We start from the raw sequence: 26,549 nt of genomic DNA on the forward strand, positions 1-26,549 counted from the left end.
CCTCCCTCTCCTCCCTCTCCTCCCTCTCCTCCCTCTCCTCCCTCTCCCTCTCCCTCTTCCTCTCTCTCCCTCCCTCCCTACCCCCCTCTCTCTCATCTCCTTCTTCCTCTCTTCTTTCTTGCCCTTCTTTCCCTCTCCTCAGTTTTAAGTCCTCTTTCTTGCTCGTCTTACATGATGAAGATCTAATGTAAGGTCAGTGGATCCTTACATGGAACTATGGTTAAGAACTTAACAACACAATTGCCTTCTGTATGATGTGCTGAGCTTAGGCAGATGACCCATCAGAACTTTAACAATCCTGCTATTTGTGGGCTTAATAAACTGACCATGAACTTATGTCTTAATTAGGGTTTTACTGCTGTGAACAGACACCATGACCAAGGCAACTCTTATAAAGAACAACCTTTAATTGGGGCTGGCTTATAAGTTCAGAGGTTTAGTCCAGCATCATCAATGTGGTAGAAGGGAAGCATCTAGGCAGGTGTCATGCAGGCAGAGCTGAGAGTTCTACATCTGAAGTCTGCTAGTAGAAGACTGACTTCAAGGTAGCTAGGGTGAGGGTCTTAAGCCCATGTCCATAGTGACACACTGACTCCAACAAGGCCACACCTTCTAATAATGCCACTCCCTGAGCCAAGCATATACAAATCATCACATTCCAATCTCTGGTCCCATTGGCTTGTTCAAACATTTATGGGAGCCATACCTAAACATAGTATAATGCAAAATACATTTAGTTCAACTTCAAAGGTCCCCATAGTCTATAGCAGTCTCAATAATATTAAAAGTCCAAAGTTCAAAGTCTCTTCTGAGATTCATCCAATCACTTAACTGTAATTCCCAAAGCAAGACAGGAAACCAGCTGGGCAAACTCCAAACTCTGCGTCTCCATGTCTTATGTCAAAGCTGTCTTCAGATCTCTAAATCCTTTTTCATCTTTGTTGACTGTCACAACTTCTTTCTCCTGGGCTGGTTCCACTCCCTGTTAGAAGCTTTCCTCAGCAGATAGCCCACAGCTATGGTATCTCTAACATCTTGGGGTCTCCCAGGCAACTTCAATGCTACAGCATCTTGTTTCAATGTCTGGGATCCACACATGATCTTCTGGGCCCCTCCAAAGGGCTGGCATCACTTCTCCAGCTCTTCACTCTATAGTACTCTAATCTCAGGTTGATCCACTCCACTGATTCTGCTGTTCTTGGTGGTCATCCCATGGTACTGGCATTTCCAATACACTGGGGTATTCCAGTGCAACTAGGTTTCAGCAATAGCCTCTCACAGGCTCTCTTCATGTTGCTGAGCCTCAAATTCATTGCATGATCCCTTCAGTCCTGGGTTGTCAACTGAAACTGAGGCTACACTTTCACCAATGGCCTCCTATGACCTCTCACAATGCCAAGCCTCAGCTGTTCTTCATGATGCCTTCATGCCTTCAAAACCAGTACCACCTGGGTGACTCTTACACATTACCAAGTATAGCTACTGCAACAGTACAACCTTGGCTATCTCTGGAACACAGCTTTTCTGTGCTCTAAGAAAACACTTCCCAGAAGATTTCACCTCAGTCATGCTGGTCTCTTCTTAATCACTGCTAATTTCTTAGCTCCAGCTAACCAGCATCAATTATCCCAGTAGTCCTTTCTATTCTGGACTCTAAAGACAAAGCCACATGGCCAAACCTGTGGAGTTCTGCTGCTTGCTGGGGTGGGAACAGGGCCACCTTGTTCTATTACATTGTCACTAGCTTTCTGTTTTTCAACTCCTTCACTGACTAACTTTGGCTGTCCTGGATCTTGCTCTGTAGACTTTGAACTCAAAGATCTGCATGCCTGTCTCCTAAGCACTGTGATTAAAGGTGTGGTCCACCAAGCCTGAAGTTAAGTTTTTCTTCACCTAGAACTCGCTCTCTTCTAGGCTGGCCCTGAACTCAGAGATCTGCTTGTCTTTGAATCCTGTGATTAAAGGTTTGTTCTACCATGCCTGGACCTAAACTTAAATTGGGTGAGATCTTACCCCAAGGTCATTACACACTTAATATAATTTAATATCCTTGAACACAGGTTTCAGCTCCATTTTACTTCTGGGTACCCCTTTAATACTCCAACCATATATTTTATATTTTTCCTTTCCCAGCTTGTTCCTTTTCATTAAAATGCTCTTCATAAGAATGAACATTAGTAACTACACAACAGAATTTACACCAGGCTGTTTTGAGACTTTAATTAATTTTTAATTAATTTTTCAAAGCAATTAATCTAAATCTCTTCACCTTAGCCTCAGGCAGACTCTTAGGACAATACCAAAAAGCAGCCACATTTGCCAAAATAATGACAAAAACAGTCTCTAGACCATGTACTGAAATTCTTACCCAGTAAAACCTTTTGGGCAAAATCAGCATAATTCAAACCACTCACAGCAACAAAGTCTTCCATATTCCTTCTAACATAGCCCATTAAGCCCCATTTAAAGCATTCCAAGGCTTTCCAATTCCAAAGTCCCCAAATCCACATACTTCCAAACAAAAACATGGTCAGACCTATCACAGGAACCCCCAGTTCCTGGTACCAACTTCTCTCTTAGTTATAGTTTTCCTGCTGTGAACAGATACCATAACCAAGGCGACTCTTATAAAGAACAACATTTAATTGGGGCTGACTTACAGGTTCATAGGTTTTGTCTGTCATCATCAAGGTGGGAGCAGGGCAGCATCTAGGCAGGCATGATATAGGCAGAGCTGAGAGTTTCACATCTTCATCTGAAGGCTGCTAGTGAAAGACTGACTTCCAGGTAGCTAGAGTGAGGGTCTTAAGCCTAAGCTCACGGTGACACACCTAGTCCCACAAAGCCATACCTTCTAATGAGTGCTACTCCCTGGGCCAAGCATATGCAAATCATCACAACTTATTGCAATAGAAATCTTGGTTTAAACATTCTCTGTTTTCTTCAGTTTTCACAATTCCATTTTATCAGTCTTACTCTAAGTTGTCATTTTTTTGTTCTACCTTTTCCCAGGACCACTGACCAATTCCTGTTTTGTTTGTTTCTTTCTTTGTTGTTGTTGTTATGTTTTTCTTTGAGTTTTTTTTATTAACAAGGGTAGGGACTGAATTGATTTCTTCACACCTGGAACCCTGCCTGTTCTCCGAGGCCTGCTTTGGCACATGGCTTACCAGCTAATGTGAAATAAGCAGAAGACATATTTTGTCCTTTCTTATTGTTAACACTACTCTACCATAACCCATTCTATACGAAGAGAGTCCAGGGAGGGTCTCTGGCCTTTTCGGACCACCAAGGTGAGGCTGAATACTGGAGGATGGCTATTGAAATTCAGCTCAGCAAAGCTCATGCACACTTTAAAAACACACAGACAACCCACAGAATTAGTACTCAGTGTTGACAGTACTGTGTTACACAGCAAAGCTCACTGTCAGACACAGGTTTTTCCCCTTATTGTAGGTAGCCAAACATACAATTACAAAGGCATAGAAAAGCATGTGAGAAAAAGCTTAGCCACAGCTGAATGTTTTTTACTTTAGCTCACGGGTTTTAATCATAGATTACATGGCCTACTGGTTCTTTTGCAAGAACACTGAACAGACAGACCTCCCACTTTTAAATGATTGATTCTACGCAAAAAGTACCTGATGGTCTTTCCAGGATCGGCTTCTATGGTCCAAGTGCAATGAAGATTGTTGTCATATGGAGCGGGGTAGCCAGGAGATAGTATACGCCCTGATGTGGCTGCATGGACAAGACCACCACATTCGGCTGCAAAAGACAAGACAGGGCAAGTCTACTCGGTTGTTTGCCTGCCTAAACTCCTATTTAGAATTGCAAGCAAACACTAGCATGCCTGTATTAATTAATAGGTGGGTGATAAGTCAATCACCTTCCCATCACTTCTTTTTCCTTCTTCCCATGCTAAACTAGAACAGGTAGCCTGAAACTCCAGAGCTTTCACAGCTTAGCAAGCAAACCTTAGCACTCCTTGCCCTAGTTCTAGTGACAATCATACATGCAGTCAATTCCAAAGTATAGGCTGTCTATCCTTTCTTCCTAGAATGTGCACACATTTGCACATATATCTTGGGATCTGGTGTAGAAGACTATCCTCCCAGCCGAAATGTTGCCAATTTCAGGAGTTTGGCCAGAACTACTCACAAAAGATTATCATTTTTGGGTTGTTGACTATTGCCTCACAGAAGGTGGGGCAGGGAGGGTGATGACCCTCACCTGAGTATCCACCCCTTCCCACTACCAGTTGTATACAATTCTGCCCAAATTACACAGAGTCTTTCAGTCTCAGAGAAGGGCTGGAGTAGGTAGGTGGGGAAGAACTAGGTGTGGGGATCACCATCTACAGGCTATGAGGAAGTAACCATGCATTCTGAGTACACACCTACCAATGTGACTGCTTTAAGCCCACTCATGCTACTGCCCATAACTCCTTACACAATGTTTTATGAGTAAACCTAAGACACTCCTTGATTCCAACAGCAAACTGTGGTTGAACTGAACCTCAGTTTGTGGTTGGGACCTTGGAAGGAGGGGTAGATCTTGTTATGTCTACCTTGGGAGACAATCAGCATATATAACAACACAATGAAATCCTTGCCCTTTCCCAGGAACTTGTCCCAAGCCACATGTAGCATGAGCTTTTTGGACTGGTTCTTGATAAGAGCCTGACCTAGCATTACCAACTCACCCACACAGGAAGGCATAGGTTTGTCCCACACCCTACGGTCCCCACTCAGGCAGGTCAGGGTACTGCTGCCATGCATTGCGTAGCCTGGATTGCAGCTGTAGAGAACCACAGTGTCTGTGAAGTGACCATCATCTCGAATCCTGTAGCCATAGTTAGGGATGCCTGGATCCTCACATTTCACTAGGTCAAAACCTAGAAGGAGAGAGGAACAAGTGAATCAACTCAAGAGAAAATGCACATTGGCCTTTAAATGAGAGACCTTCAAGTATTGGAAGAAAAGGACACATGTGTAATTCCAAAGGCAGAAGAAAAGAATTGTGGGTCTTGGTAAGATCTAAGAAGAGATGACGTTGTTCTAAAGTGTATGGCTGTCATAGTGACCCCTTCACTGTCTATTTTCTGTCTCACAATGGTTCTGTGTTTCCACCATCCCCTCCACACCTCTGGTCAGCATGCTGCTTTCTCCAGCTCAGAGTTCCTTACAGCCATAAGCTCATAGCCTCCACATGTTGCTCCTGTTCAACTCAGCTATCCTGAGAGAGGGTGTTGAATGGCTGTCATGAAAGCATTGTGCTGGAAACTCACAGCAAGGGCTCACAGCAGTCTGAATCACAGTTCCCACCTCCTGACAATTTCCCTACCCCCAAGATCTCAAACACTATATGAATTAAAAGGTGTTGTTAGGACTTGGGAAATAACTCAGTCTGTTGGTTAAGTGACTGCATTGGAAGCACAAGACTTGAGCCTTGGTCCCCAGTAGCAACATAAAATGCCTGCTACAGTGGGAGACAAAAACAGTAGGATCCATGAAGCTTGCTAGCCAGTCACTGAGCTCCAGGTTCAGTGACAGACCTTGTCTCCAAAAAATTAGATGGTGAGCAATTGAGGAAGATACTCATCATCAACCTCCCACCTTCACACACTTATAGAATACACATCTAAACACCAATCACTCCTCATCATCCAAACTGGGTCTCAGGAGCTCCAAACTGCCGTGGTCCTGTAGCCTGGTCTAGAGCCACCTGAGGACCTCAGCATCTCAGACTGCAGAAGGAATCACAGAGACATGAACTTTTAAATGAGTGGGTGACTGAAATGGAGATTAAGCCACTGTGGTTCTGAGCTGTACATTATTTTTATGGGAGGCAGTATTTTAGGGCTGTCTGTGGAGACAGTCTTACACTAACATATTTCTCTGCAGATCATGACGCAAATTTCAGTGACTATAAAACGCAGAGCTGGAAAGTTTGTGGAGCCACGTGATCTGTGTGCTTCCATTCCTACCTAACCTTTCTTTGCTAAATTAGATTAAATTTGAAAATGGATGTGCAACTTTCCACACTGTTTGCCTGTCAAGCTTGCACGCCTTTGAGGAGAATTGCTCTTTACATTTGCAATCTGGTTTTACTCCAGGGAGCTTTAAATAAGCAAGACTAAGTCTTGCTCCTTTGTAGATGGGATGGAAAGGAAAGCAGAGCCTGCCGGTCCATTCCTGGGCAGCACCACAGCTTTCTTTTGCAAAGTTCCATGCTCAACAGTATCAGACTTCACTGGCCACAGAGTCATTATCTTCACAGTAACTTTGCTCTATTTTCAAATGCTAACCATGTAAGAAAATGGGAACACAAGAGCAGAATCGTCTGTCATGTTAGTGTGAAGAAGGAGAGCTTGAATTACCACAATTCAGTGTGGGAAAAAGGATAGGACCTCAGTTGCACGCAGCTCTGGGGCTTTGCAATTATACCATCTCAGTAAAATATTGAAGCCTTCCGCAGCATGTGAGCCAGTCCTCCTGGGCCCTTGTTCTGCATCAGGCGTGAGTGATGATATAAGCCTAGATCATTCTCATGCGGCTGTATATGGTTTTGGAATTTGGAAGGGATGTCATCTGAACTGTATGCACTTCAGGATGCAGTCCTGCACAGGCCTTGGGTCAACAGGGGACAGAAAGATCAGCTAGGCTGCAGTAATCTCACACTTCCAAGAAGGTTTCATTGGACTGAGTATGCTTAGTATCATCCCAGAGGGACACACACTTGGAAATCCATTAAGTAGACAAAGTCTAGGCACAAAATTATACACACTGTGAAGACAATGTTGAACCTCATTGTCAGTGCTAATATATTAGGACCCCGAACCAACTAAAGCATCCAGTTAGTGTGACACTTTGCACACAATAGTTCAACCAGGTCTTGTCATAGAAAGACTCAACTGCAGGCCACCCAGAGATTCTCTCCACATTGTACCCTCTGCCTCAGAAGTCCATGGCCTACAGAGTACCTGAAGTTCACCCACCATCATCCAAAAGTTCATCTGCCAAGAGCAGCTGGAATCCATATATTGTAAGTTCATAAAAATGCCATATGTAGATCCATATTCAGGTTATGCACACATCAAAAACCCTCAGTTGGATTTCTATAGCAGGCTGTTGTTAAGATTGAGTGAACTGGGTGTTTGATCATGTTTTTAAAGTGCACACATGCTTGGAATTCTTGAAAATTGCATGTTTGGTCTCAATCACATTTGGAGAAGGCTAAGGTTTCCATTCCACTAATGCATGTCAAGTAATTACAGGTGCGCGTGTGTGCGCACACACACACACACACACACACACACACACACACAAATGGTCAAAATGGACATCTTGTTTCACAATAAGTCATGTTGTCATGTTTTCCATGAAGAAAGGGCACAGTTCCCAGAAGACTTTGGTGTGGGTGTGTGCTTGCATTTCTGAAACAAGAGCAGTGATGCTCTTGGGAGTTTAGTGAATGGTTTCAGTATTGCATAGTCACCACTGGCCTGATGATCTATAGATGTGAGTGTCGATGATATTACTCAGAACATGTATCCTTTAGGCTGAGCAAATATGTCCTTTGTGGAACCAAATCTTTTAGGTCCACAAGTATTTTTATTCCACAATGATCTTAGAAGAACATTTTCTTCCCTTCTAATGGCTTGAAGCCCTTATTTAAGGCAAGGAAGAAGGAAGCATTAAAAAAAAGAAACAAGAGATAGATAGATAGAGAGAGAGATAATAACACATATCAGTAAAAATGTCAACTGAATTTGATGTGGAGCAAGGTTTTAAAGAGTTATGTTTAGTGCCTATTTTATCGCTTAGTCGAGAAATTTGTTTGCACTACATGTCAAGCCAAGCAGGAAAGGAAGCTGTTTATTGATGAGGGGGGACACCATCAGGAAGACCGTCAGTCTTCCTAGGCTATGTGTTATTTTTTCCTGTACCTTTATTATTTCTTCCAAATGTCGCAAGAAATCTGCTGCCTCGTAAAAGTCCTGCACTCAATTCTTCACACGTCTAGGTTTACCTAGTTCTTCTGTGAGATACATCCTTCCACCCTGGAAGATGGGGGAGTATTTGGCCATTCCAGAACTCATTTGCCCACTTGTCAATCCACCAAAGAGAGCTTTGTTCTCCTAAATTTCTAATGGCTTGTTAATTGACACAGTTATAGTAGAAATCAGAGACACTTATACTTGGACGAATGCATAGAATGTGACCTTGGTTGATATTTTACTGGGTTGAGAGGATGGTACATCATCTTCCAGAGATAAGTCAGTGTGTCCCTTGTACTACAAAGAAGTTTAATCCCAAACCATGAAACAAGGTACTGCCTGTGTAAGGTACTCAGGGTTTGACCAGAGTCTGGCTAGAGCACCAATCTCTGTAGACACCCAGAGCCCCATGTCTCACTCTCAGGGTGTCCAGGAATGCAGGTTTACCATGATGCAGGAAGATCAAGCTACAACATCTGCTCCTAGAATAACCTAACACTACTTTCAAAATGGATAAAGGGTTTGAGTTGATTTGCAACTACAAAAGTCCAATATTATTCAACATAAATCTAGGATGCTAAATCTTCACTGTTTTAGGGGATTTTTTTTTACTACAACTTATTTTTTAATTCCAAGTTACTAAAAGACATTTTATTTGAATCTACAAAAATATTTCTATGAAAAAGAGACATCTCTGATATAATGGGAAGTGAAACGGATTTCTAAATAGTTGATGTGAAGACTACTAAGACATAGTAGCTTAAAAATGATGACAAGTAACCTCCTCTACAGTGAAGCCACAGGCTGCCAGGGACAGGGCAAATACTGCCTGTAGGTTTTCTTTATGCCATGGGAACTTCGAAAAAATAAATCAAGTTATTTGTGTCAAAACATTATGAGGAGCTATAGTTAAAGCCTGAATATTTAGTCATTTTGCTTCTGTCTTCTAAAGATTTCTTCAAAAGTCATCAGTGCAGCAATAATTCGATATATTCTAGTCAAAACAAGATCCAAACATCAAGTATATTAAAATAACTCCCCAATATGTTTTGCAATGATTATGCATTTTGATATTCCTTATACCACCTCTTTTCTAAGACATGTCTTTCCCTTAGAGCTCTCCCATCTAATGAGCGTTTAGTTAAAGTGTATACTGATTATTCATCCTCTAATGTCCTAACTAAAACTTCTCTTTACATGTATCCCTCTGTGCAGCAAGGACCTGGAGTAGGGTATTATTAACTCTGGCTATATGTCCCAGAGAATGTGCCTTTTCTGCTCAGTGCACTATAGAATTGGGTTAGAGGAGGCACCTGTCACCTGTGGGTCCCTGGGGTCTTCTCCTGGGAGTAACTGAAACCATCAGAACTTATGGCAAACCAGTACCTCACAGTTTTACATAAGGCATTTTAATGTGGACAATGTTCTTGCCTTGGCAAAATAATCATTTTCTTAGTAATCTCTAAAAGCTTACCACCTTGAAAATATGAACAATGATTTCACACATCTGCTTTAGAAAAAAGTATAATGAAAAAACTCCAAACATCCATTTTGTTAACCCTAGTAGCAGCCTTATGAAATAAAAGAGAGGTCGGTATGGGGTTATTGCTTAAAGTAAGTTTTGTGACTTACTGGAGAAGGAGAGTTAATTAATATTGAACTCTTGAAGTGGTTAATTGACCTGTGTTTTAAAATTTAACTCATAACAATAAAGTTCTCTAAGTGCAGTGTTTGCATTTTGTTTGAAAATATCGAGTTATAAATCTGTGTCATTCCTTGGTCATGGATATTATAGGTTTCCATTGATTTATTAGGTAAGGTAATTTTTCATTGATTGATTTCATTTCCCCCACATATTAAGAATTTTTCCACACATTATTTTTTAATGTTATTTGTACTATTTTTTGGTGTGAGATCCCTGTGTCAAGAAATTACAAATTTTCAGTAATATAACAATAGCGATCACAATGTATTCAAATGGAACTCTGAGTCCCTGAACTCTGGGAGAGACAAGAAGCCCAAGAGGTCTAATGGAGGTCAGATAATAAAATGCCTCCTGATGACCCTAAAACCACCCAGTGCACTTTATTAAATAACTCATGACTGTACAATGAAAATACAGCAATATTTTTTAATTAAAGGATAAAACAAGGTTAATGAAGATAAGGTCCTTTTAAGTTGATCCTGAAATATTACTACACCATTCTGAATTTGTTGTCTAAATTAAAAAGAAAAAAGCTTTCTATCTGGTTGGTTCTGCCCTAGTGAGAGGAGCCAAGATTAGGGGCAGCAGCCACTGTGAGGTATCTCTGTAGAGAAATTCAAATTTCCCACCCTCCGGTTTCTCACTACATGTTCATACTTTCTGTATTTCAGGAGAAGGCTGTGTGGAGCAGGGGAAAGTTCGGCAGAGCAGCAGCCTGACGTTCTGACCCACCTGGAGCCATTCTCCACACACTAAGCTTGAAACTTCAGCCAAGAATCTTTATCCCCTTGCTAAGATACTGTCATCAGGTTTGAGCCGTGCAGGAAGAACAACAAAGGGCTTTAGAACTCATGGAATGTAGCCCACAGGTTACCACAGCCACATGGGTGTGCCTCTGTGTGATGTGGCCCATAGTACTATGTGTTCTGAGAACTTCATGGTGTTTTGGAGTTCTGATCTGCTTGCTGCCCTCACATCCCTCTTAATCTAAGAATTGTATGTAAACTTTAAGGGGGCTTCAAGTCCTTCACTGGACAGTATCTGGCATTCACAGTACTAATGCTTGATCTCTTTCAGGCATTGCTGTTAGAACAGATTAATGATTTTATCACCATCCTAGAGAAGAACTTAGAGATGTAGATTGTCAACAATGACCACTACCCTTAGAAAACATTTGGAAAAACAAAGTTGTTAGTGAAGCTAGGTTGAGATGTTTTTAATAATGGCTCTGATGTAAAAAAAAATCTTAGGGAACAATATGAAGTTCAGAAAGGCACACTCTTATTAGTGAAGGTAGGGACCATTTATTGTCAGGGAACAAGAACAATGGAAGCACTGGCTGATGTGACTCTCACTGAGGCTAGACTGATGATAATTAATTTCTTATACTCACTATTGTCCTCAGCTTCCTGATATTATTTATTAAGAATTGTTGATGAGTAGATATACATTGTGAGGATTTAAGGTAGATATGGCTACTTTTTATATAAAAGTTAGGTTTGTGATTCTTTTAAGATTCCTACAAGATTACTTTTAAAGATAGATAAGAAAATAATCACTTTTTTCTTTGTAATTGCAAATAGCTGCCTGCTTGCTGGCTGAAAAAACTACCTTGCTTGCTTACATTTTGTTAACCTATAACAAATTCCTTGGTTAAGAATGTATGTGGGTTTTTAAGAATAACTTGTTTTCTTTACCTGTACTGACTCGGAGATTAGCCCTCATCAAGACTTCCTGAGGCATCGGGGAAGCAAAGAACCTTTCATTGATGATAATTAGGAGCTAATTTTAATAAACAGGTTTCAGAGATTACTCATACACAGAACAAGACATTTTGGGTCTTCTTAGCTTCTAGTTGGAAAATCAGACTTAAGACTTGGCGAGGATGGTGACAATTGATGAGGAAAATGTTGAGCCATGCACCTGTGCCATGCCAGCCAAAGCACTGATGCTCACTCAGGCTTTGGATCTTCCTTTGTTGTTCTTGCTCCTGGTCCTTCCCAATGACATGTGCAAGTTGTACATTTCCATCTTTTTAAATGAAAGGAGGAAAACATGCGTGGCAAGAGCAGGCACAGATCATTTTTAGCTTCCATTTTGACATTCCTAGAGTCCTTGCAAGTTTCACTGTCACTTGGAAGCAAGTTAGTTATGTGGCCTGGTATTAATGGCTTTTTAGCATTTCTGCTCAATATATCCATATATTGTAGCTTTTTGTTTTCCGATTTAATTTTGATTATACACTTGAGAGAAAAAACGATACTCGGATATAAAAGTGAAGTTTCAGTATTATTCTTCAAAACCTATTTGAATTAAGATTTCTGACTGACGATGAAACCTTTGACATTAATCACATCTATTTAATTCACTGGGATCACTCAAATTTCTTTTTATTGATGAAATATATTTGTGAGCATAATAACTTCTCTTGTGTGTTTTGTATGTACTCATGTTCATGTGTGTGCAGACTTATGTGCATGTAGAAGCCAGATATAGATGTGAAGTATCTTTCTCAATTACTCTTCACATTATGTTCTGAGACACATCCTCCCACTGAGCCAATAGCCTGCCATTCTGGCCAGACTACCTCCCCAGTAAGCCTGAGCATCCACCTATTTTTGCATCCTCACACACTCCAATACTATATTGCCAAGGGCATGCTTTCAACGTGGATTCTGGGAACTGAACTCAGGTCTTCATGCTTGCAAGGCAAGCCATTTACTGATGGAGTTACCTTCCTAAGCCAACATGTTTGTTATTTGTATATTATTTTTGGAGGGAATATATTAATAGATGTTAACTCTAAAGAGACAGGGAGGAAGAATGACAGAAATAGAATGCACAGACATGGTTACTCTTATTATCTAGCTAAGGACTCATACTAAAGTATATCACCATTGTTTTACTCATTGGTTACTGAGACCCTGCCATTTTAAACATATATAAAGCACAGTGTTTATTCCTGATTTAAGGTGAAGACGAACACTACATGCTAAAGAGTTAAAAAAAAAAAAACAAATCCGTGTTCATTAGGAGCTTGTGGTTGGTACTGATTGAAAACCAACATGTAACAATTACCGTGCGGCATGTTAGCAGAACATCATGTGCTCACTCAACACACACTGAACACTTATCTTCACTGGATAGAACACCATATTTCATTGCAAAACCGCAGCCATGGCTTCCAGGGCTCAGCCTCACAAAAGGTGTCGTATATCCATCAGCGAGTGCCTAAGGATGACAGAGGGCATCCTTGTGTTGGTGGCCACCAGCAAAGGAGGTCACATGCTGAGTTGCATGGCTCCTTCCTTGAGGATCCGTGACAACAGGAGAGGAGCACAGGAAAGCCCATGTATAGGCAGCCACTCTCTGAATGTATGGCTGCTTCTAAATGAGCCACCTGTGCTTCCCTGGGGACAAGGTGCTGACGAGAAGCCACACAGGTGAGCCTGGGTGTGGCCCTTCCTTTAAGTTTTACAAGTGCACATACAAACAATGACCATGCAAACACTTTTACACAGGAATACCCAGGAGAAGTACAGCTGTGACTTCAGCTAACAATATTCCATGTTTCCTTGCAGAAGTACCAATGTTCAGAACATAATACATGAGAAACTAGTAGTTTACACACAGGTAATTTAATAATTTAAAAGGTAACTTCCCCCTTCAAGGGTCTCTTTTTCTTTTCTCTCTGTTTTTTTTTTTCTTCAAATTTTTTTCCCTAGGAATATGTCAAGGTAGTATTTTTGTTTTACACTCTGAAATTCCACAGTTTATTAAAATGCCCAGACTGTTCTAAGCATCTGCTTGGCTGGCAGGAGAGTTTGTGTCACTGCTGAATCTTTCTGGACAAAGATGAGTGAAGATTTATAAGATTGAAAATAGGTTTTTATAATTCTTTGATAAATATTCATTTTACAAAGTGAGATTGGAAAGAAAGCTAGATTAAACGTAGAGTTTCAAACCTGGAATGTCAGCAAAAAATGGAGCTAACCTGCTGGGGAGTGCAGCTACCAAATGCGACCCCATCATCACAGCCCGGATGCCAAAATGGAGCATGTACAAATTCCAATGTGCCTTCAAGGTTTTAAATTCCTTTTAAACATACACTTTCAACAATGTTTCTAAGAGTTTTCAGTGTTTTTGTGAAATTGAATTACATAATTATTTTTAAAGTTAGGAATAGCCTCAACATAAAATCATTTAAATGCAAATATTGGAGAGACAATTAGGGAAACATTATATATATATTAGAAATATAGTTTTTCAGCATTCAATTCCCATTGTCTAAAACTCAGTACTGCATACATTCATATTTATTTAATTTTCATGATAATACTCAAGTTGGTACCTCTAAAAATACTTTCTATACAGTCTGGGTAATAGATTCTTTTCACCCATTGTTGGCTTAGAAGCTTGAAGAGATAGCTGATCCAGACCCTGATAACATAATCTGAGCTAAGGCTGGGCACACAGGACTCTAAGGAAGAATGCTAAGACCAGAACTTGTACAGTCAAGTAAAATGTTCAAAGCCTGGTGATCTTCAGGTTCCAGAAGATAGTGTGAGGCTGGAGGATTTCTAAAGAAATAGACTTCATATCCACTTAGGAATTTTAACCCAAGTACTAGAAAAGGGGAGGGTAGGTAGCTACGGCAGGGGAAGTACAAGCCTATTTGCCTCCCCATGTTAGCTCTGGAGAAATAGCCTGCCATTGTTCCTTCCATGCAGCTCTCAGAGGCCTTTGTGCTTGGGTAGGACTCACTTTGGGAGGCTGGACTGCAGCTCTCTTTGCTTGCTTAGGTAGAATGGTGTTCTTTTCAATCATTCAACATCATGCTAAAGACTTCTTTGGTTGAGAGTCATTAGATAACTGTGAGATTTCCATTGTCCCAGGAACCTGTTCAACTTTAGATTGAACAACGTAACCAACACTCCTCAAGTTAATTTTCCTACCCTCTAAGTCTGGAGAGATGACTCAGTGGTTAAGAGCACTGGCTGCTCTTCCAGAGGTTCTGAGTTCAATTCCCAGCAACCACATGGTGATTCACAACCATCTGTAATGAGATCTGATGCTCTCTTTTGGTGTGTCTGAAGACACGGGACAGTCTTTATGTACTCATATACATAAAATAAATAAATAAATAAATAAATAAATAAATAAATAAATAAATAAATCTTTAAAAACATGTTTCCCCACCCTAGCTGGCCCATGCCTGCTCCCCATATGCCTCTGAGGGCAGTCTCTTGTACAGCATTAGCAAAGGTTAGGATGCTTTTGATACATCCCTTCAAGGCATTTTTTCCTTATCAGTCTATAAGGATTGTGAGCCATGCACTCACAATCAAAGCATGGTGACTTCCTTCTTCTTCCTCACTGTCTTTGAGGTCCCTGCCTGAGACCTGCCCCTCTCTCTTCTGCTGAACCTCTACTATAGGCATCTTAATTAGCCAGTCAGGGATAACTTGGGTATGGGTGCAGAAGGGGGGGGGTTACATAGCATCATTTGGTGTACATGAGGCTCTCCTCATGGGGACAGTATTTAGTATTTGAATATCTAGCAGCGCCAGAGCAACCTCTTCAAAAAAAAAATAGTTTAATGACAGCCAGCTGTCAGTCTGACTGTAACTCCTGAGTGCCAGTCTACCCTCTCTCTCTGCTGCTTTTTACTTCATGGTCATGAATGAACAGCCACCTTGTGCAGTAACTGAAGCTCCGTCGTGCCCTGATGGGCTCAGTACAAACTCTAAACATGAAGTAAAGATAAATTTCACAACACAAACTGCCACCAGTAGAACAAAGGCACTACATTGTATCCATTCATCAAAGTCACCTCTCCTGTCCTGTGAGGTGAGCCATTGCAGCTTTTCCTGCAGGCTCCTTGGAGTACGTAATCTCATGATTCCCAAGTGCCTCCTCCTTGGCCACGCCCCCATCTCTCCCCTGGAGGCCTTCCAGGGATGTGGTCATCCAAGAAATCCCCAGAAGCTGTCTGTCTGTCTTATTCTGTCTTATTAAGATAAAGACTGGCTTAATACTCTCCAAATCAGTTTGTGCCCTAAGATGGAATTTACTCTTTTTGGAGCTTGTTGCATTGCCTCTTGCTATATGGTTCAAGCCCTAAGTATACTCTGGAATATATGAATCCTGCCACAAATACAAAGATCAGCATTGTTCTTGCTTTATATTCTTTTATTTCATTGTGTCTGTTACTCCATGTAGGAGATAACCTGAAAAGTGGTGCAGGGTTACTTTAATTTTAATCTACAAAATCCTGACCCTTATTATATAAAGGATGCCATACATTTATGCCTCCATATTTAATTGATATTCATTTGAATCTAGATAATGAGTTTATAGCTGTCAACTGACTAAACTAAAATAACAACCTTCTAGTGAATTCCATGTTTAGTGAAATATAAACTTCACTGCTTGTCCATATAAAGCAACTGGCAAATGGGCTTTCAAAATCAAGAAGATAAATTTGTGCCCTGCAAATTTTAATACTTCCTATTTTCTGCAAGAAATTGGAAGGATTTAAAAATAGCATTCAATCAGAAATATGCAGCAATGGAAATTTCAAAACGAATTTAATAATAATAATTCATGTGGATAGAATAGAAGTTGGCAAGTTTTCTGTTTCTCCACAAATTGAGTTTCCAATGAGGGAATCCCATTGGCCCTATGCTGTGCTGATGAAAGGATGCTCACAGTATATGCACATATGACAGACACAAACATGGATTATTTTATATCACATACATTTTAGCATAGACATCTTCATTACAAATACAAAGCAGTTTTATTTTGGTCATAGGAAATTGAGTTAGAGGATGTAACAGGAGCTGAATGTGAAAGCTCAGGTTTGTGTGAACCAACCAATTCCCTGGATAGCAGAATAGATTCACAATAGAAACAGAGAATCCTCTCCTGTTCTTTTGTTTCTAGGCTTTGATTTGAGATTTACTTTCTCCTTGTGGGCCAGGCTATTCTGAAATTGGTCCTCCTTCTGTCTCACTCTCTCTATCCCAGGGATTATAAGCCTGGGCAACCATCCAAACTATTTGCATTTCTTGATGAAAGGTTTTTCTTGATATTTATTTTTTGTAAAACACTGCATATATTCATGTCTGAATGTGTCTTTCATTTAAAACTGTCAGTGAAGCCATGAGCATCCACTCAAGTCAGCAAGGGGTAATATGGTTGAACCATCTTCAACCACTTACTTCAATTATTTTATTATCTAAGAGGACAGATCAGTAATCTCTGATCCTACACAGGACTGATCCACACTGGCCTTACTACAAAGAGAGGCACATTGTTATTAGTGGAAGATTCTAGAAAGGATAATTATTCCCAGCGTATAGATGATCATTACAGATATTTTACTATCTGACCCCTTTAACTCATGTTCCATTGGGCAAGATAAATAATGTGCTGAGTTCCAGTGAGTTAATCAAAGCAGAAGGAATTCCATAGAGTCCTGGCCTCTAGGCCTGACACATTTCCAAGATACCAAGCTTTGTGGCCATGGAGCTCGTAGTAAAAAGCCAGATGGCCTACTCAGGGTCAGAAGAAGGCCACCCCTATTTCATTCAAAGGCTTCAATCAACCACAGGGGCATATTAGTGGCCTCACAGCAGAGAGTCTGATCCTCCTGACCTTATACTCTTCTCCGCCTCCCTTTCTCAGTGTTTTCTGAGTCTGAAGTGTAGGGTTTGTATTGGAGGAGTTATCAGTGTAGGTTGGGCATCCCATGGCCAGTACTTTCCCGCATTTTTTCCAGTAATGGATTTCTGTAATTGTCTTCATCTACTATAAAAAGACATCCCTTGATGAGGTATGAGAGCTACACTTACTTAAAAAAACTTTCTCTTCTCTGTTTTTCCCATGAAGAAACAATGATCAGGGTTAAGAACCCAGGTCTTAAGTCCAACTGCTCTTTCTTTTACACTCTTACACCTAAGGGCTTTGTGACACAGCATCAGAAGAGACAGGGAGCAACATTCTTGAGATTATAACAAATACTAAATTTCTTTCAGCACAGAAATATCCTTTGATGTCTTCTTTTCTATTTCTTTGAATTTCAAGACTAAAAATATCCAAGGTTAATTGCTTATTTTCAGAAGAAAAATAGGTATGGGCACGTGGTAGGCCAAGCAGTTGGCCACACTCAAGCCGAGGCATGATGCTGGTCTCTGGATACCCACCTGCACATCCTCCTCCCACATCTGGTCCCTGAGATACAGTCTGAGGAGGCAAGTGTCATTCTTGGCACACGCAGTTGGTCGCCATTTGTTCTCCAACTCCAGATTCTTGGCCATCTTCAAGCTCCATGTTTCTCAGTCTTTTGATGACTATTTCATGTTTCCTCAGCCCAGTATCCCCACATGGGATTCTATCCAAAGGGGTTGTTTGCAGATTGGTGCTTTCAAAAATGTTTACTTAATCACAAAAATGGCAATATTGCCGTAATTTAGATAGCTATCACTGTTCTTGTGCCAAGTATGTTAAGAGAAAAAAATTTGAGTTTGAATCCATTACATGATTTTTATTTTTGGTTGTGAGATGAGCCTTTAATGGCTGAGCCATCTCTGCAGCCCAGGAAATTTATTTTTTAAGGCATCACGAAGGATGACTTAGGTAAGGAGAGTCAGTCTCAGTCAACCCATGACCAGTGCTCCTGTCTTCCTGATTGGGGGGGGCAGGTATTTGAGACTTTTACTGATCTCAGATGACCCTGCACAAGTGCAGTGTATTGATGACAGATAAAGATAGTAATTGTTGCTTTTTATTACCACTAATAAGGTGGTGGTGGTGGGGAATTCCATCATCGTTTCTCCATAAAACTTGATATTTTATAGTGTTTGGTGACATCATCTGTTGGCCTTCATTCTATTTCTCCCTTAAGTTATGAGCTTTGACAATAGTTATTGTAATTAATGTCTTTAAGTGCCCTTCTCTGGGTCCTCTTATCTTCCTCCATATCCTGGTGGCTAGTAACACCATAGCAGTTCTGATAGCAAGAGCAATTCAAATTTTGAAAAATAAAGAAACAAATGTTTATATAAGGAAAAAACCCCACAAAACCAAGAAAACCTAGCTGAAGAATTATACAAAAGGCTGCAAAGACTGGTCCTGAGCTAATACCTCTTTAATGGAGGTGATTTTGCAGATCATCAGGGAATCCCAAGTACTGACCTTGGTAACTTTACATTAGCTCAGTGTCAAGCAACTAACAACCTCCCTGGGAAATTTTTTTCTAGAATAGCACAGTTTCCTAGTTTATCTTTTTCATGATGTAGGCATTAGGAATTTAGCAGAGGAGACCAAATATCCAATTAAAAGCAGAAGATGGGATATGTGGTTCACCTCTACCTCCAATTTGCTTTTTCATGCTGAGTTAACCAGACAGGCATCATTTCCCTCACTTCTTCCCTTAAATGCAGTAAGAACACTCTCCTCCTTGCTCCCTCTGAGAGGTGAAAAGACTTATGTTCTGATGGCACTACAACCTTACATTGAGGCAGTGGAAGTAGCATGAACTTTAAGGTTTGACATATCCATATTCACAAACCAACATCTTCTAAGGAACACTATCATACTTGGCTATAATTATTTTTAATAGCATCTTACAATTTTTAAACTTTAACTCTTCTATGTATCTAAAAATGTACTATGAGTGTGAGATATTATCATGCAAGCCACAGACTGCAGGATCAGATGGGGATTTTTTTTCATAGCTAGAATTGGATTCTTGAGGATAGAGTTGCCTCTCCTCTTTACAAAATATCCACCGTGTTTCACAATAAATTTTGGAGTTCCTTTCAGATTTTTTCAGCAGCCTGTGTCTCTATTGTATTTGAATTGCTATTGTGACATTTCCCCTGGAAGTCATTTGTGTCAAGAAATGGATTACATACCACACAGTTTTATAGTTTGGCATCTCTCAGAGAAGGGGTATAAAAATGTGGCATTCTGAGTTATAAGAGATAGACAAGATGTGATTCCATGTAGAGATAGGAAAGGTTACAAACACACAATCCCAGGAGCTGTGTGTCACATTGTCACAGCCTTGACATTCAAACTGACCCTCCTCATGATGTTATTTTTACATGGAACAACATATTCTGAGTACATGATTTCTCTTTCAAATTTCAGACTATTTTATATTTAAAAAATCAGTTTGCAGCCCATTAGAGTTAAGGTTATTCTTCTCCAAAGTTGAATGTCACCACATTGTCCTTTAAAGAAAATTCACTGGGCAATTATCTCAACTATGACCTCCAAATAAAATATGGTCAAACTAATGACAGCTAGTCAAAGATCTATAACTATTTATGGGAACAGAACTGAGTACTGAAGGGTGTCAAGTTAAGTTATAAATAAAAATAAAAACCGTGTTGCCACTTACAAATGCCTAGAAGTTGATCTGTTTGCTTTCCTTCTACAGAGCTCATTTGTATGATTGTGGACCACCTTATCAGGTCCCATCCCCCACTCTCTCCCTCCCACCACTCCTGTTATTCTCTCCTACCACCACACCCATTACTCCCCTGGGCTCAACTCATCCCAGGAGCCTTTCATTTAACCCACTGGTGCTCTAAGTGGGTGGCTTGCAACTTTTTACTTGACTAATTCTTAAGTGGCCCAAGACCAAGCAGACTGGAAGTCTCAACCTAAGAAAACCCTTTTCTCAGGTAGAAGGTAAACCTGTCATGTTGTAAGGCTCACAGGAGGCCATTGATGCTGTGGGGTTAGCTCTGTCATTTATTTCAATAACCAATTGAAATTGCCTATTGTCATTATACCACCCCCCCCAAGTCTTTCTAAGGACCCTTTGGTAGATGAAGTGATTCCCTTTCCTTGTACCCGAGTCTCTAATTTAACAATCTCTGTGTTCTGAGCAACTAGCCTCAATGTTAGTATGGTGTCACAACATTTTCCATCCCACTCTAGGGCATGATATCATCCCTGGGCTCAGCCCAGCCTCCCAGTGCTTCATCTACTTGCCTCTTCCTGGGCCTCTTCTGTATTATCCACATGATGGTTTGAAAGTGACCTCTATTGAAAAAGTAAGGCATAGTATTTCCCTCAAATACATTATCACAGATTATGTGCACAGTCCCATGACTTTTTCAGAGATGACTTACTTGATAATCAATAAAGAGAGACACAATGTACTATTAACAGATGGTCATTTGGATGATCATACACATACACACACAGTCTAGAAAGCATAAAGGTTGGTACCATATAGATAGGAAATGCGCAGGTGAACAGAAACTCAACAGACAGGGAGCTGTAGATACCTGTTAAGATGTTGACAAGATGCTTTGATCACAGACATTATATAGCAAGATTATTTCTCAGGGGCCTGGGTCATAGAATAATAACCAGCTTCTATGGCAGCAAGATGACCACATAGAGCAGAGGAGACATAAGCAAGCACAGAAGAAAGAGGTTGGGACTGTAGAGGTGACTTAGTGGGTATGAGTGTTTACTGTGTAAGAATGAGGAAAGACCTGAGTTCAAGTCTCCAGCACCCATGTAGAGACCTGGGTGTGTCTGTTCTCATCTGTAATACCAGCCATATCAAGGCAGAGATAGAGAAACTCTGTGGTTCCTGGCTACCAACCATGCTTCATGTTCAGTCAGAAAGCTTGACTCAGGGGAACAAGACATGGTGATAGAACAAGGCACATAATGTCCTCCTCTTCTCCATTTTGTGAGCACATGTACATAGGTGTGTGTATTTACACACACACATACACACACAGTACTCACATACACATGTAAAAATAAAAAAATACAAAATATACTACAACAAAAATGACAAAACAGAGCACTACTTATTTTCAAAGACCAACATCATGACCTTAAACCCTGTTGTCGGTATCAGTGTGTATCAGGGTATGACATGGGCTTCTAAGTCCTCTTCATTTGAGACATTCTTCAAAGTCCCTTGCTTATAAAAACCATGTTGCACAGGTAAGTTCCTTTCTTTTGAGTCTTACTTCTATCTCAGTCTTACTAGCTGCATAAAAGCTTTATGTGTGTGCTGTTATAGCTGCTCTCACTTAGTTCTCATGTGACAATGATGTCACATGAGATCAGATGCAACTCTATTCTGCTGGGGTCATGTTGTCTTCTGTAAAAGGAGAGGCAGTGATGAGATAAAATTGCTATGGGCCAAAATTAGAAAGCAGTTTATTAGTAAGCAATAAGGCGAGTCATTTCTAAGACTAAACCCTGATGACAAGTCCATTAATTGCCCTTATTTTATAGCTTTCTTATTTTATTACATTTATTTATTTATTTATTTATTTATTTATTTAGTGTATACACACACACACACACACACACAGAGACACACACACAGACATAGGGAGGCCATATATGCCAGTAGGCACATATAGAGGTCAGCAGACAACTTGCAAAGTCTTTTCTATCCTTCTATCATATGAGCCTGAGGGATTGAACTCAGGATTCCATCAGGGTGGGTAATAGTCACCTCTCCTTACAGCCATCTTGCAAGAACCTGCTTTGAATCTTTGTGAGCATTCCTGATAGTGCTGAGAGGCCAGCTGGACCTGCAGGAGTCTTGTCTGGAGCTTGTTACCCACAGTCCAATCCAAAAAGCACTTGAGTTAAGATATAGACGACCAGAGAAGAAATGTTGGGAGAGTGACAGCCACAGGCCTCTCAATGTTTTCAGAGACTTGTGCAGATCAAATTACTGTATCGACAACAACATGGAATACAACTTTACAACCCATGAAATTTTGGCAGGCAATATTTTCAAAATTATTTAAATCTACTAAACTATTTTTATTTAAATTATAAGGCTCAGAAAGAAATTAGGGAAATGACACCCTTCACAATAGTCACAAATAATATAAAATACCTTGGTATGAATCTAACCAAGCAAGTGAAAGATCTGTATGACAAGAAATTCAAGTCTCTGAAGAAAGAAATCAAAGATCTCAGAAGATGAAAAGATCTCCCATGCTCATGGATTGGCAGGATTAATATAGTAAAAATGACCATTTGCTGAAAGCAATCTACAGATTCAATGCAATCTCCATCAAAATTCCAACTCAATTTTTCATAGAGATATAAAGAGCAATTTGAAAATTCATTTGAAATAACAAAAAACCCAGGATAGTGAGAACTATTCCCAACAATCAAAGAACTTCTGAAGGAATCATCATCCCTGACCTCAAGCTGTACTACAGAGCAATGGTGATAAAAAACTGCATGGTGTTGGTACAGAGACAGGCAGGAAGATCAATGGAATAGAATTGAAGACCCAGAAATGAACCTACACACCTATAGTCACTTGATCTTTGACAAAGGAGCTAAAACTGTCCAGTGGAAAAAGGACAGCATTTTCAACAAATGGTGCTGGTTTAACTGGAGGTCAGCATGTAGAAGAATGCAAATTGATCCATTCTTATCTCCTTGTACTAAGCTCAAGTCCAAGTGGATAAAGGACCTTCACATAAAACCAGATACACTGAAACTAATAGAAGAGAAAGTGGAGAAGAACCTCAAATAAAATTATTTAAAATAAAAGTATAATTTCTACTATGTATGTACTCATCCATACTGTCAATTTATAGAATTGTGTGAAGACGAAATGTGACAGACAAGGATCCTAAAGGAGAGAATATGGGCACAGATGCTACAATGATGCTGATGGCCCACTTCTGTATGGTCACCCTCTGCATACCTAAAACCCATTCTAATTCCGGTAGTGTGAGCAGGACCTTAAGTCTACCTCCTGTCCAGTGTGGGAGAGAAGCTGCAGGTGTATGAAGGTACCACATGAACTAACAATGAGTTGGTGGGGTAGGGTTATCCTGTGAGAGACTGCAGCAATCAGGGGACACTTTTTAGAGAGGGTTAGCCTCTGAGAGGGGTAAGCTTTGAGGTAGCAGGAACACTGCCATGAACTTCAAGGAGAAATGCTATGGTAGGCAAGGGTGTGCACCACTAACGATCCAAGAGTCACTGGTCTGCCTGGAGCCTGGACAACACTAAGCTTCAAATGGGTTTCATCTCTCATTGTAGCCTGTGAGACTGAGGCCAAACTGAGCTGTGACTCATGGGCACCCATAGGGAGTGAATGTGGGCTATTTATGGCTATTTGTTTCACACCAATAGGAAATCGACACCCAAAGAACTACCTATTATTTTAAAATATCTACATAGAACTGCCTAGCAGCCAGCTATGGGAAAACAAATCTTGCTTAATTTTCCCAGTTTTCCCAGCTGCACCAATGGCTGCGTGGGAGCAAAAGCTCTTTTGACTAAAGCCTATGTCGACACAATAGTGTCTCATGAAAGAACTGTGAGATATGTGTTGTTTGTCTCAATTTTCATCTCCATTGAAATTCAATAAAAGAATGTAACTGTTTCAATGGACCCCTGTGCAGGTTGATTTTCTTGTTTTCCTGACTCTGTTCTGTTCTACATATTGCTATTGTACAATTGTAAACACTGTTTAGAACTACTCACTGCATGGTAAGTTGTCCTGACATAATTCCCTAGAGTATAAAACACCATCAAGACTAAGAAGGTAAGGGGCTGAAGAGATAGTTTTGTAGGTAAGAATACTGGTTGTTCTTGAGGAGGACCTGGGTTTGATTCCCAAGACTTACATTAGGTAGCTCACAACTGTCTATAACTTCAGTTCCAGGGGATATGACACCCCCTTATGATCTCCCCAGGCACTCACTGAACACATGTGATACTTACATATCACATGTTATGGTATGTAAATGCAGGTTAAATATGCATACACATAACAGTTAAAAAATATTTCTAAAAAATTAAGTATGCTGTTCTTTGAATAGCATGTCCATTGAAACTGAAAGCAGTGATGCTTACACATAGGTATCAAAAATGTCTGGAAACTATCTATGTTTTTAATGAGGTTAATTGTTATGGCAGGAGAACACTGTCAAGTCCTTGAGTCTCATTCACGGACAGAGAGTTTGGTTGGTAGCATCTCTCTCAGAAGTAGATACTCATTTGGGTATGTATGGGAGAGGGAGCAGGAATAGGGCTGCCCAAAGAAATTGCACCAACCAACCTCTTCTGGCCACCAGCCAATCCTATAAGTATTATATGCCAATCCATGACCTCAAGAACTGAAATATAGGATGTGTTATCCCATCCTGCTCTCAGCCTTACAGTGTGCTCTTGGTAATTGCATGGTGTCTATATCTCGATACTTCAGACTCATTATATTTCTTTTGGGGCATGGAGTTAAGGAAGAGTCTCACATGTCCCAGCTTGGCCTTGGTTTCCTTACATTGATGAGGGTAATTCTGAACTTCTGATCTCCATACTCCACCTTCTTAGTACTAAGTTTACAAGTGTAAGTCACCACACCTACTTTCACGTGGTCCCAGGACTCAATCACTGGACCTTATGTATGCAAGGCAAACATTTTACCCGACGGAGCTATCTCCCCAGCCCATCACACCATTTCTGGCTTACTTTTAAGCACAAAAGTGAGCAAAGTTATTGTGACTTTATTGTGCTTGAGGTGACACCCATCCATACCTGGAGAGGAGATGCACTGTCTACACTCCAGTATAACAGAGATCCAAATGCTTTTTTCAGTTCGATTCCATCTGAATTTCGTAAAATCAGGACAACATATAGTCAAGTGCACAGTCATGTCTCAGCTTTACTATCCTTTAACTGCGATATGATAATCAGCCCTTCCTGTCAGTCATATTACTACCCACTGGGCTCCGAGCCTATGAATGAATATATTCTTCTACTAAATGGACACAAGCCATTGTCACCATTGCCACTTGGTGAAAATTATAGTTGTAGGGATACTTCCCATGTTTCTCTAAGAATTTCTTCAAACTGTGAGCAGGAAACCTTCCCAACACAAGTTATTGCACAAACAACTGCTGAACACAGGTTGAAAGGTTTGTATGCCCTCATATTCTCCATGTGTCTTACAACATCCGCGAAGCCTCCAAACTAAATGTCTTGTCCTTCTTGTGTCAAAAACAGCAAAGAAACGCTAGGATGTAGAACTGCTGTTCCCCAGTGCTCAGACCCCAGACCTACTGTGACACATCCAAATCCCTCAATGGCACTCGTGGTAATGTGAAGGACAGAGGGTATGAGCATCCCAAAGCTCTTGCTGATGCTGACAGGAATGCCACTGGGAAGCCTATTCCTGCAGTAGGCAGACACACCACTCCTGCCTCCCTCTCCTCCTTTTCTTAGTGTACAGTCAGAAAATTCTAATAGAAGCCAGTATTTTTTCTGCAGTTTTATACTCATATATGACTCTTACCTACAATATTCATTATAGAACCCATATTTAAGCTTGGGTTTGCTTGGATGTTATAAAAATCCCTTTGGGTCTGAGATTTCTTTTTTTCCTTTAGTGATAATATTATGGTTTAGATCTTAAACATCCAGAAAGGCAGACATATTGGAAATGTAGTCTACCATGCAGCAGCATTCCAGGCATTGGGGGTGTGAGTAGATGGCGTAGGATCTGACCTATGGCTGGATTGTTCAATTCATGGATTCATGGTTTAATGAGTTACTAGGGAGGAATGGAAACTCCAGGAGAGAAGACATAGCTGGGGGCTACAGAAGTCTCTTTTTGAGGGAAATCTTTTACCCCTATCCCTTCCTTTATGCTGTCATCACCATGAAGGAAGCTTTCTTTTACCACATGCTTCCACCATGATGTACTCCCTCTACATAGACCTGTAACCAACTGGGCAAGGTGAGCATGGACTGAAGTCAGAAGTCAAAATCACCTTTGATTTTTTTTTTTTTTTTGGTTTTTTG

General features: G+C 40.5%; 1 protein-coding gene across 1 annotated transcript in view; it reads right to left on the reverse strand.

The window, feature by feature from the left end:
• Csmd1 (CUB and Sushi multiple domains 1) overlaps positions 1 to 26,549 on the reverse strand; it is a 1,525,237-nt gene that overhangs the window by 241,549 nt on the left and 1,257,139 nt on the right. The window contains exons 24-25 of the mRNA XM_028766288.1: positions 4,706 to 4,897; positions 3,642 to 3,768 (exon numbers count right to left, since the gene is read on the reverse strand). Of these exons, the coding sequence (XP_028622121.1) occupies positions 3,642 to 3,768; positions 4,706 to 4,897 (319 nt within the window). The remainder of the gene's footprint in view (positions 1 to 3,641; positions 3,769 to 4,705; positions 4,898 to 26,549) is intronic.

This window comes from Grammomys surdaster, unplaced genomic scaffold (assembly GCF_004785775.1).
Source record: "Grammomys surdaster isolate TR1022 unplaced genomic scaffold, NIH_TR_1.0 167, whole genome shotgun sequence".
Lineage (NCBI taxonomy): Eukaryota > Metazoa > Chordata > Mammalia > Rodentia > Muridae > Grammomys > Grammomys surdaster.